General features: G+C 41.1%; 1 protein-coding gene across 1 annotated transcript in view; it reads left to right on the top strand.

Moving 5' to 3' along the window:
• The first annotated feature begins 9,617 nt into the window (after positions 1-9,617).
• FIGN (fidgetin, microtubule severing factor) overlaps positions 9,618-12,916 on the top strand; it is a 106,044-nt gene continuing 102,745 nt past the window's right edge. The window contains 2 exon segments of the mRNA XM_018072687.2: positions 9,618-9,811; positions 10,571-10,740. Of these exon segments, the coding sequence (XP_017928176.1) occupies positions 10,716-10,740 (25 nt within the window). The 5' untranslated portion in view covers positions 9,618-9,811; positions 10,571-10,715.

Here is a 12,916-nt window from a genome sequence, read left to right as displayed (position 1 = left end):
TTATTATTTAAATATATAAGCAAGTGTTCATCAAGACTAGCATTCAGACTTGATGATTTCCTAATATTCTTTACGTTTATGTAAAAGTCTAGCAAGAATGGCAGGATGGAAAAAAGTATACAAATGCAATTCTTCTATATTTTCATTGTTTCTCCCTTTGAATTATTGATGTTGCCCGTAGTCATTTGTCAAGAAAACAAATCAAGATACATATACTATAGTGTTGCACTTCTTATGTTTGTAAACTGTTTGTGCTGCATAATGCTTATATTTCAAGCAAAAGCAAAAAAAAAAAAGCACAATAATATAAAATAAATAATATTCCTAAATTTTTAATATTAAAGTCATGAAGAATAATGAATGTACAACTTAAAAATAGTACATAAAGAGAGCTTGTAGACAGTTTTGAGTCAACTAAACCCTACAGAATCACCTGTACAATTGGAAGCTGAGAAACATAAATAGACCTACACAAGACAGCAACTTGTAAGGTGGTATAGAACTTCACAGCCCAGTTTGGTGTCTGATAACAACTGATTTCTGAATTTCTCTCCTCCCTCCTTTCCTCTCTCCCAATACAGACTCTTTGTTTTGTGTGAAAAGTTGTGCTGATCACTGGTATTTTATGACCTACATTATTACCCTCTAGGTAGCAGAATGATAGTGCCAAACTAATTATTGCATTGTCTAATTTTAAATCCAGGTCTAGCGAGATTAACAACTTGCACATTAATTCTGAGCATCAACAGTGCACCTACCATAATGTAGTTTTAAATGAAAGAAGCCTGCTCTGAAAACTTTTAAATACTTCCGTCTGGATCATCAGCTAATGTAAATTACTACAACACCATTGACTTCAATGGAATTATGCTAGTCTTCCCAACTGGATGATTTGGCCTTTTCTTTTTTTATTCAGGAAATGTTTCTGGTTTGAGCCATGAGAATGTCAGAGGGGAAAACACTGATTTCACTCATAAATGTAAGATCTCATCTACGTAAGCCCAAAACGTGTCTGTTAAACTCTGTGGATTAATTCCAGATTTTCATCCCTGTAAATGAGATCAGAATTGGCTTGGAATGTGCTTTTGGTTCCTTGACATCCCCCTCCCCCAATACAAACACTCTCAGTATAGACAAGGATTTTTCAGTTCTTCCTAATTAAAATTTAAAAGAAAAAAAAAAAGATAGAAAAAGAAGGACATTCACAGTCATGGAAAGTGTGAAAACTGCTTTGTAGATAGGTAGAAAATCAGACTTGGCAGTGTGTCCTTACTTGCTGTTTCACCCTGCTAATTTTTGTGAAGAAACTTATGTGTTGAAAAAACATAGAAGCTCCCTATATCTGAATACTGTCAACAGTCAGGCAGATTTGGACCTAAATGTAGTTTCTAATTCTAAAAAAAAAAATATGAATTTCATGTATTGAAAAGAGAAACAGTCCTGGAGAAGTGCTGAACCATGTCAGTTTAGCCAGAAAATTAAATAACTGTGTAGTACAGTGGGTAAAATTTTAATTTCAGATTGAAAAGCTGAGACTGAATTGAAAAGATTCTTAATATATTTTACTATCCTTTCAGGTGCATGGAAAGAAGAAATGTCATCAACAATCCCCCTCCCAATGTATTTGGCATAATAACTGGCAGAAAACATTTAATAAAAACATTTAGTTTGGAATATTATATCCCAAGAATCAGAATCCTAGATACATAGGTTGTGGTGCTAATGGCAGCCTGTGCGTGGTTGCTGAAGGGCTTTGTTGACCCTCATCATAATATTCTGTGCTACTTTGACTCATGTTTAATTCTGATTAAGTTGTGCAATTGTATCAATTTAAGGTCAAGGTCTTGAATAAATTCTTTTGTGAGAACTATTTAAAATTAAAAAGACCCACGTGTCTAATGGTCTTATGAGAATAGAATTACAAATGATGATCTTTAAAATAAATTGTAATTTTATGGATACTTATTAAGAGAATTTATTGTATTGGCAATTTGCTATATTGTAAGTGCTGCCAGTTTAGAGACTTGTAACAGAAGAAAAGAATGCAGCAGCTACTTATTATTTTTCTCCTTGCCTTTGGTACTGATGAGTTGAAGTAGGGAGAAGGTTTGTACAGGATATTTAAGGTTTGTGATCTCTTACTGTGCAGTAAGGATGACCTGCAAGTTGCCATGTTCTGGCCCTGATCCAGCAAAGCACTTAAGTGTGTGCTTAACTTTGAGCATTCAGGTTCCATTTACTGTAATGTGATTACTCATGTGCACAAAATTAAGCACATACTTAAGTGCCTTGTTGATTGCAGTCAGTGCTGTGCATTTAGCAAATTTGAACTTCCTAAGGAAGTTAGAAGAAAGTACAAGTTAGCAAGATTTATTTGTTACACTACAGGCAGGGGAGAAGGATGCTCTCTCATAGCACCAAATCCAACCGTATTAATTTACTTTGTAAACAGCTTTGTCTCCTGAGACAATATATTTCTTGCAATGGAAGAATATCATATGTAGGACAGCTGTATTGCTCAGATCATCTGAATAGAGATATTTGAAATCTGAATAGTTTTTTCTTTTTCTTCTTCAAAAATGTCTTGTCTGAAATGCTGGTTGGAAAGGTGTTTTATTTTGGATGTTTGATTAAGTCTTATAAACATGACTTTCTTAAAGATGATTCCCTAGCAAAAATTAAAAAATATTTCACTTTTTGAAAAGCTCTAGAGAATGAAAAGCTTTAGAGATGACTGCATAGATAGATTGATAAAGTTATTTCAAGACTAAAATACACCCACATCAATGCTAGAGGCAATTTTAAAAACAATAATAAATTATTATATAAACTATATTATTATATGTCACAAACATTGTTTTAATTTTACTATAAAAATAATTTTATCCTGTGAAGATCAATAACATGGTGTAGGAGTGTTACGTAGAGAAAGATATTCATCTAAGAGTAAGGGAACTTTTACACATTAGAAAGAAAAAGTGAGTAATAGTTTGTTTCTAAAGCAATAGCAAATAAAACCCTGTGGGTATTTTATCAGACATACAGATCCTATAGCAAGTATTTTATTAGGGAAATTTCTTCATGTGCATATTTTGAGCAAGTCCAGTGCTAAATGTTTGTCTTTCCTTTGATTCCAAAGTTGATTCCATTCATTTGTAAGGTAAATGAGTGACTTTTTAATGTACATTTGGACATGAGATACAAAGCATTTTTGATATTAAGTGTTTGGAAAAAGCACTTGGGAAAAAATTGCAGTTTAGTAAGCATACAACTGTTTGATTTTCACTATTTCACTCCCCCTCCAAAATAAAGTGTTGTTTGTTGTTTTGTGTTTTGTTTTTTTTTCTTTCTAGGCACTGTCTAAATTAAGTCATTAAGTACTAAGCATTATGTAAAATATGTTCTGTTATTGGTAATCATTAATTGTAGGCTCTTACAAGGGGATACTTTGAGTCAAAGTTTCATTGTAAGAACCTTTTTCCAGTTGCTTGTTAGTTTGTCAAACATAAGTGGTTAGGCAGCAATTTTCATGCCAAATATCTGCCTTGGGCTATTTTTGCAAAACTTTCAGCAAATATGGTCAGCTGTTTCTCAGAATGCACTGAGGGAAAATCTGGTTTGCTCAGGTTAAGAAATTTTCGAAATATTTTGTTGATTACTTGCTTGTAGTGGGACAGTGTTTGGGAAGGAATATTCCTCTTTCACCAGTCTATGAAAGTCTTCCTCAGTCTGGAGAAATCTGAGCCTCTGTAAAATGGTTTGCATATTTCATTTACTAGCTTCTTCAAAGATTCTGTCTGCAGTGGTTGTATTCTTTCCTGGGGCTTGCAGATCTGAGCAGGACTTGCTCTCAGTTTTCTCTTTTCAATTGCCAGTGGTGCTAAATACAAAGAGAATAAAAGTGTCCATCAGATGTTCTCAGTCTTCTTCCTGCAAATCACGGAAAAACATGGAATAAGAAGCAGCTTGATCAGAATTTAGAAAAGGGCGACCATCAAGGAGAGGGGGTGAAAAATCCAAGAAAAGAAAATGTGTCCAGGCACAGCAGGAAGGTACAAGTCAGAGGTCATAAAACGTGATGATAGTTTAGGACAAGGACTTATGAGTGAGACTGGTACTAGACAGAGGTGAGAATGGGAAGGATTGTGATTGAGATGTGGAATCAGGGAGAAAGATGTTGGCACCAAGGCAATCATAGTACTTGTAAGGCAAAGAAGGTGTTAGAGATAGCAAAAAGAGAAACCATGTTTCTAGCTGTTATTCCTGTGTCTTGGTCTTGCTGGACTGTCTTTGTATCCTTCTGGCCTCATGTGGGCTGTTTTAAGTGAGGAGAAAAAGTTATTAATGTATTTGGTAAGGCAAATGACAGGAATCAGTGTAGTTCTTACCCAGTTAATGAACAACGTTGTGAAAAATAAAAGAAGACTGAGAACAAAAACCCTAAAAACATTCAATTCCTTCCTACAGTTCCCCAAGAGGGACTTTCTGTACTAAAGTTTGCTTGAGAAATATGTAGAAATTGCATTAAATTGCATTTGTGACCAAAGGAAAAAAATATTAAGCACTCAAAATTCAAAAAATGCCAGAAGGCACATGTCTTGTCAGATGTTTATGTGACAAACCTCTATATGTTGTTCTGTTATACAGGGCACTTGCTAAATGAATATTTTTGTTGGATATTGTGAACAACTTCTCCTCTAGGACTAAAATGGAAAATAGAAGTGACTTCAGAGGACCAATAGTTTTATGATGCCAAAGCACCAAGTATTCAGCAAGATTGTAGAGAATGACCACTAAAGGGTTTGGCTAGAAATCTTGCTGAAATTAAGGCAATGCAGTCCTCATTCCACGGAAGTGGAAATGTACGAAGAAGAGAACAAAAATATTGGAAACACTATGTCTTTAACACCCCAGGATCTAACCCAAAGTAGTTACAAGTTATAAAAGTTATCAGTTTTTACACTGGCACAACAAAGATGCAAGAAGTGCCTCTGTGGACAGATGTTCTTTTTATAATTTTTTTCTTTCTGACACAGTCAGGAATTACATTAAATATGGCCTGTGGTCATAGATTCATAGAATGGTCATAGAATGGTTTGGGTTGGAAGGGACCTCAAAGTTTGTCTAGTTCCAATGTAACATCTGTCTGCCATGGAAAGGGACACCTTCCACTAGACCAGGTTGCTCAAAGCCCCATCAAACCTGGCCTTGAAGTCCTCCAGGGATGTGGCATCCACAGCTTCTCTAGGCAATCCATTCCAGTGTCTCTCTATTTTTTCACAGTAAAAAAATTCTTTCTAATATCTAATCTAAGCATACCCTCTTTTAGCTTAAGAGATCAAATGATGTTTTATTATATGAGGTACTTCCAGTACCTAAGCCAGCATGGTGTGTACTAAGGAGTCCAGGAAGAAACTATGTGTTCTTGGCTTAGTCACTGACCTCAGGCTTGGATGCTTTTTAAGTGAAACTGTGCAGAATAGTGGTATGGCTAGAAGGGAGGACTTCATCCCTTACGATCTCCAGGGAAGAACCTTGAAGCAACATTTAACAATATTTTGAATGAACTACTCCTTTGTGTTGGACCATTGTTCCATTGTTTGGTACGAGGTTTGTTTAGGACATTCATTCAACTAAATGTTAGTTGCCTGTATGCAAGAAAGAGGTAATTACTTCTGGTCTATATTTATAAATACTTTAGGGCCCACACAAGTGTTGTTGCCTCCTGGAATCTCAGCTCCAGCAAACTGAAGCAGCCATTGCACTAATGCTGACACATAAGAAGGTGACACATAAAAGGCAGCGAGTCCTTAGTTATAGAGAATGAGGTTCCTCTGATGACCGTTTGAATCAGACAGAGAAGAGACCCAGGAAGGTCTGTCATGCCACACACATTCTGGAAATGTCACAACATGTGGGATCCAGAGCCACCTCAGTGCTCAGTAGGGATCCATGTGGTATAAACATCTGATTTGAGTTGCCTGAGTTCTTAAACAGATTGTGCTCCTCACAAAGGAATAAAATAGTCCATGCATTTACCAGTGACCACAACTCCAAAAAAGAGCACTTGTAGCATGTTTATTGCAGCACATCCTAGTAGGTAATGATACCTGTGGTTGCCTCACATGAGGTCTGAGAGTGGGAGACTGGAGGGATTCTGCAGCACAGAGGGAGGGAGACAGGCAAGAGGCCCTGCCCTGGAGGTCTACACTGCCAGCACACAAGGGGAACACAGGTGCTGACAAATTGTTGGCATTAGAAAAACTCTAACATTGTCTGCCGTTTTGAAAACTTGCTCTCATTTACAAATGAAATCCATATAATTAATGTAAAGTCACTAAAGAATATTTCATAGTGCACTGTTGTTTTTATTATCTCTTAAAAACCTTTACTAGACACACCCAATAGAAACTACAAAGTCCACATGCATCACATCAACATCTCATAGTAGCGTAGTTATATGTTCTTGTTCTTTGTTTTCTGTGATTTTTGTTTTGTTTTCACAATTCATTTGGTCTAAATGTTATTAATCTAGATTTGCAGAAAAGGTCTGTGAACCTTTCAAAGAGTCTGATCTGAGGTTGGAGTTTGTAACAAAACCTGAAACCAGGCAAGTTTCATGTGGTTTAGAATTTCATTGTGAACATTTCACCTAGATGTTGAAATAGGCTCAAAGTAACATTCCCAGTTTGAAAGTCTGTGAGAATTTCCCATTCAGAAGGACTGGTGGCATTTTAAACAAAGAGTGGAATTCATCCATATACAGATGAGTGGAACAAGGCCTTCACTTCAGCCTAATTCAGATCGCAAAATAAGAACTTAATATGGTACGTAAGTCTTATGTTGACCTTCTGCCCAGAGATGAATGTCAACCCAAACATATACTCCATGCCTACTGTTTCAACTCAGGCTGTTCTAATGGGGTAGGAGAAGCCGTAAGGAAAGAAATATATATGTATATAAAATTAAAATACTGTGGTTAATGCAATACAAAGATTGATAAATGTATTCTTTACTGGGCAGAAGGTTTCAAAAGCACTTGTGCTCATCTAGTAATGCCTTGTGGTAATTGCCAGCCATTGCTTTCCTACAGCTACAAATCACAGAGCTCTGTAACTGTGCAATAAGTCATCTTTCACTTGAGAGAAAAAGTGCATAGTGCCATGTTTTAGGAAACAAAAATGGAAAAAGAATCCAGATGTATAAAATAGCAAAGACAAAAAGAACCCTTTTTATGTTTAAAAATATGATTTTAGACCAAACTCATGATCTTGGGACCACGATGACTTACTTTCAGCACTTGGTGCTAGCAACTGTAGCAGAGGCAATATGCTATGTTGCAGATTTCAGCATCAAAGACTACTAAATGTAACATATAGTTGGGTCATATTAGTGAATATCAAAGGCTACTGACATGTTACCTGCATTTGGAGCAGTTGTCTGCTTGCTGAAGCAGCTGCTTATACCCACAAACTCTTGTAGAAGGGACAATGAGCAGCTCTCTGCACAGGCAATGGGCTGATCCAGGCTATGAGCCTGTTGCTTGTAGCCACCCGATGCTGAGGGCAGGGAAAAGGTGCCAGAAGAACATGGTGCAGACTGGACCATGTGGGTGGCGTGGTGGGGTGTCTCACCTACTGACTACTCTGGGCAGCTGCCTAAGCTATTTCTAGAGACTTCTGTTGCTATAGCTGTGTTGCAAGTTCTAAAAATAGCTCTCTATATCCCAAAATTCAGTTAAGCTGTGTTTTCCTGTATATGTTTTGTTTTACTTGGGACATACTGGGAAACCAATGCAGTTATGCCAGTGTAAGCTGTATCTGCTCTAAACCAGCTCCTTGCTTCAGGACACTTTTGTTATTCCACCAGCAGTGCTCTCCTTATGTAGCAGCGCTAGAGTTATCCCCAGCTGTCCAAGTGATCCAGGAACACCTTCCATATTCTTAATAAGCAGAAGTTTGTCTAGCTCTTTTGCTCTGTCTTTTTATTTCCAATCTCTAGGCACAGCTTTGTCACCTGGGGAAGCTCAGACCTCTCAAAAATCTACAGCAGGTAAAAATCATTTTGGATTAACTGAATCACTTCACGGACCACATCAATCATACAGGCCTTCCTGTCCTCTCTTTTCCTCTTCCATTACCTGGGTAGGATAGGGACTGGCTGACAGTTCACAGCAGCTTCTGCTGGCAACTAGTTCAGAGTTTTATTTAGGCCTACTATATTACTGAAAAGGAAAACAGCCAGGAAACCAGACTATTCCCACTCTTCCAGATGCTAATCCCCTGGGACTGGTCTCCCCTGCCTCCTCCAGAGCCTTAACTGCCTCTGTATTTTCCATTTTTACTAAGAAAATTTGATCAGTCTCTTCTATATCCAGGATGGACAAACCCTCTCAAGCCATCCTTAACTCCTCAGCAGGATGAGGAAGAGAGGAAGTGAAACCACTCCAGGAGGACTCTAAACCAAAACCCAGGAACGGCATCCGGACAGCGTGGCTTCTTCCCCGTTAAAAGGTAAAAATGCTCAGACAGACCCATCAGGTGTAAACCCAGGAACGTGGATCTGTCTCGCGGGAAGCTCTCACTCCCCGTTCCACAGCTGCGGTGATCGGGATGCGGGGGCGCAGCCGTGTGCGGGGATGGCCAGAGGAGAGTGGGGTGCCGGGGAGCACCCGGGCACGGGGCTTCGGCCGCGCCGGGGAGACTCGTTGGCGAGAGGCAGGGCCCGATTTGTGCTGCCTAGCCACTTTACGCGTTCCCCGCCAGCATGAGGAGGCTGTAAAGCCCGTCCAACGGCCCCCCCGGGGAATCCCTCTGATGCAAGGGAGTCCCCGGCAGCTGTGGGCCGGGGTGCTGAGCTGGCTCCCTGCCATCCCCCGCCGAGCCGGGCTGGGAAGTGCGGGAGAGGGAGGTGTGGCTGCCGGGGCCCCTCAGCCATTGCCGGCTATCGGGAATGCCTCTCCGCGGCTGAGAGCAGCCGGGCTGCGGCGGGCAAGCGCCCGGGGCTCCCCGGGAGCAGCGCGGGGCCGGGAACGGCTGCGCGGCCCCGCCGCCGCTCGCTCGGCCGGGACGGCACTTCCACCCCGGCCATTTTCCTGGGCCGGAGGCGGTGGCGACCGGCGCAGCCCGACGCCGCCCGCGCCCGCTCGGGGACGCGGCGCAGGAGCCGCCGGGCAAGGCAGCCGCGCAGGCCGAGCCGGGACGCCCCGCCGGCCCCAGGCGGGGGAACGCGGGGCGGCCGCGGCAGAGCGGAGGCGGCCGCGGCCCGGGGGAATCTCTACGGGAGGGGGAACCTCCGCGGCCGGTGCCTGCCCGCCTGCCCCGCGGGCGCGGACGCCGCTAGGCCCCGGCCCGCACCGCCGCGCCCGAGGGGAGCCCGCGCCGTCGCTGCCGCGGACGGAGCCCCTGGCCCGTCCCGCCGGGCCGGTAGCGTGTGCGGGGCCGCAGCGCGGGCTCCCCGCCGCCCCCCGCGGGAAGCGGCGGCCCCGGCGCGCAGGACCGCGGAGCGCCCCCGCCCCCCGCGCCGCTCCCCCTTTGAAAACTGATCTTTGGCTCTTCGCGTGAAAGTGATTTGAATTTGGCTCGGCGGCGCTCTGCGCAGGCGTCCAGCTGCTGGCATGCTGGCTCCTTGCAAAGCAGCTGTTTTGGGTTCGAAATTCCAACATGGCAGAGGCTGCAGTCAGTCTTCCCTTCAAAAACTTGGAATGATTTCAAATCATAGGCACCTTCACTTAACCCGAGCCCCCATTCATCAGCAAACACATCGGATCGATGCTACTCTAACCTATCGGGTTCTTGTACCAAATCTCCAGGTAAGAGGATCTTTTTTTTTTTTTCCCCCACTAGTCTTCCTACCATCGTTTTAAATTTTATTTCATCTTAAAGCTCTCCGAGACAGCCGCGTATTAATCGCCTGTTCGTGCCCTATATATTTTGCCTAATTTGCAGTCGTTTTCTGATACTAAACACTCCGGTCTGCTTGCCTGATCGTAGTCTGGAAAGTACAGATATACAATCGCGGTGCATGGTTTTTCCTCCTTGATCATTGCCAACAATAGTAGGCAGATTAAGAGTTCGCGATTGCAAGCTCCCTCCCCACCTCCTCCTCCTCCTAATTGGATTTATTTTTAAGTTGCTTTGAAAATAATAAACTGCAGGTAACGTGAGTCTGGACTTTGAGGCAACTAACTTCTGACCAAATAAGTGCAAATAAGAATCTCACAAAACAAAAGTTAGGTTTAAATTGTTGTGTCTTGGCTGAGGAGGGCACGAATATGTCAGAGAAGCTGTTGCAGTAAATGTAAGCACATCATCTTGGAGGGGGTACAGCGTGGTGGGCGTATTGTTGGCTCAGGAGGGAGAGAAAGATGTATAATTTAATGGTATATACAATCCACTGATCCTATTACTATCCTCCCTGGAGCTCTTGTTAGTTTCAATGGGAGTGAGTGAAATTGACATGGACTTGCATTCCTGGTCATGTGCTTTTTTTTCCCCCTTTCTTTCTTCTCTTGTGATCTGAGATCCCCTTTTTGTTGATGTTGCTTTCCCACTTAATTATATGCATGTAGGTTAAATGAATACCTGACGAAAGGGCCCACGTTTCAAGGCAGTGACATTTGATAGCTGAGAGGAAAAGTGGCTTTAATGAAAAGCAACCTTTGGAATTCCTGCTTGTGAAAAATCCAATTCAGCTTTTTGTGCTGCCAGCAAGAAATGATCAGTAGCACCAGTGTTTATGGTATGTCCGTTTTGGGATCTACTTCCTTTGCATCTAAATAGCAAAGACAAATTTAAATAGCATGATAACGCACTGAGGACTCTGCATGCAAATATTTTGTAATAAATACCTAATGTTTAATAGTATATTTTCACTTGTGTATATATATAAACATTTTTTTCTCTTGCTATCATTTGTTTATCATTTCTGCTTCGATTATAGCATTATATTTGTCCATTGTATTGATCTCAGTTGTAAAACCTGAAGTTGCATGTTACTAGCAGTGCACTATATACACCACTGAACTCCAGTGGTATGTAAATTAGTAAAACTCGGTGAGTGGAGAAGGCGAAAATGTGTACCAATGAATATATACACTTACACATCTATGTGCTCGTACATCCATACCTAAAATGCATCCTTTCCTTTTGCAAACTAGTATTTTTTGAGCATTCATTTAAACTCCAGCTGCTTTTCCTTCTCTTACTTTCAGCATAATCATCTGCTAGAGGTTCTAACTGATTTGGGGTGAGGGAATGTTTTGCATGTAAACAAACAAAATTACTGTTGTGGCCGAATGTTTAATATGATTTAATAAGGGTTATTTTATGCTCAGTTTACAAGTGTCTGGTTCACACTGCTCTGCTCTCAATTTGTAACAGAATGAAATAATCAGGTGCTGAAACTGGCTTAATTTTAACGGTCACTCTCCAGCCCCCCATGCTGCCCCCTCCTCCAAAAAGTGAAATAAAATGGAGCATGGGAAATTTCAATAGATTTCCTCGTGGTGCAGTACGTGCATCTCTAGGTATGCGGTTAAGGCTAAGGAAGTAACAACAAAAATGACTATTAGTCTGTTTTGAGCAAACAAAAAAAGGGGGTACGTTCACTTTTTAATTGCATGTGGTAGTAACAAATAAGGATGGAGAGAGACCCTAGACCCTAGGAGAGAGAGGGAGAGCGTGTGTGTGTGTGTGTGTGTGTGTGTGTCTGTGTGTGTGTGTCTGTGTGTGTGTGTCTGTGTGTGTGTGTTTGGGATAAGGGGGAGGTCTGGCGTGTGTGGCTGATGATCTCTCGTAATAACATATCTGAATGCAGGAAAGAAATTGAGAGAGCAGTTGCACAATGTACACTCCTATTTTGGTGTTGTAGGTGACTATATTGCTAAACATATCCTGGGTGCTATATGATTGCATTTTGCATTTAGAACTTGTTGACTTTGAAACGATCAATAAGGCAACTGTTTATTTTAGATGCACATAATTCGCTCTGAGAAATGTTTTAAGGGGAAGAGCAAGCAAGCGAGAGCGGAACATTTTTTTTTCTTTCTTTTTTTTTTTTTTTTCCTAGAGCTGTTGGAGCAAATGTGATTGCCAGATGGGAGATTTCCCTCTGTGATGTTAAAGCTGTAATATATATTCAGAGCAGATTGGACTGCTGCTTGTGATGAGGAGGATATTACATTTATAAATTTTAAATCGGGAATCGGACAGTATGCTGAGAGCTGAAATTGGATGGTGTGGATGGTTTGGACTGTTAAATGTGATTCTCAGATAATAATAATAATTATAGTAGCAGTAATATATGTATATATAATAAACATGATACTATTAGGCAGCTATATATATTCCGTGACACTTAAGTATATATTTCCAAATATGACTTTTCTCTTTTCCCCTCTTCCCTAAAATGTTAGGGATTGGAGGTGGTTGGAAGGGATGTTTAAGAGCCCTCTCTTAGGAGAAATCAAATGTAATCAAGTTCCTGTTTGAGGAAAAGTTTTGCTACAATTCTTGTTGCGAATGCATCTCTTTCTGAGTTTTTGTTTTGCCCGTGCATGTGGCCTGACAGTACTACAATCCTGAAAGGCTGGAAAGTGGGAACTAGTCACACTCGAGCAGCTCTGCTGTTGCAAATTAAAAGTGTGTTGTGGTCAGGAAATGAAAGCTACAATGTCTCTTTTGAACAAGTCGTTTATCAAGAGAAACATCTATCAAGCAGTGACTTGTCAGATTGATCCTCTAAAAGTTAGGTCCAAAGTGGAAGCTACTTTGATGTTTTTGATCCCAAATTTATAAAATTGAGAAAGCTGGAAGAAGTAGGACCGATTTGCACTTAAAAATGACTCTGCTTGGGGCGTGACAAAATCATCAAGTATATGTGATACAGAGCTGGTAAATCAAGGAGGTATCGGATC

The sequence above is a fragment of the Manacus vitellinus genome, unplaced genomic scaffold, assembly GCF_001715985.3.
Source record: "Manacus vitellinus isolate BGI_N305 unplaced genomic scaffold, ASM171598v3 scaffold_22_pilon, whole genome shotgun sequence".
Classification (NCBI taxonomy): domain Eukaryota; kingdom Metazoa; phylum Chordata; class Aves; order Passeriformes; family Pipridae; genus Manacus; species Manacus vitellinus.
This window is presented reverse-complemented; position numbering and strand designations above follow the sequence as displayed.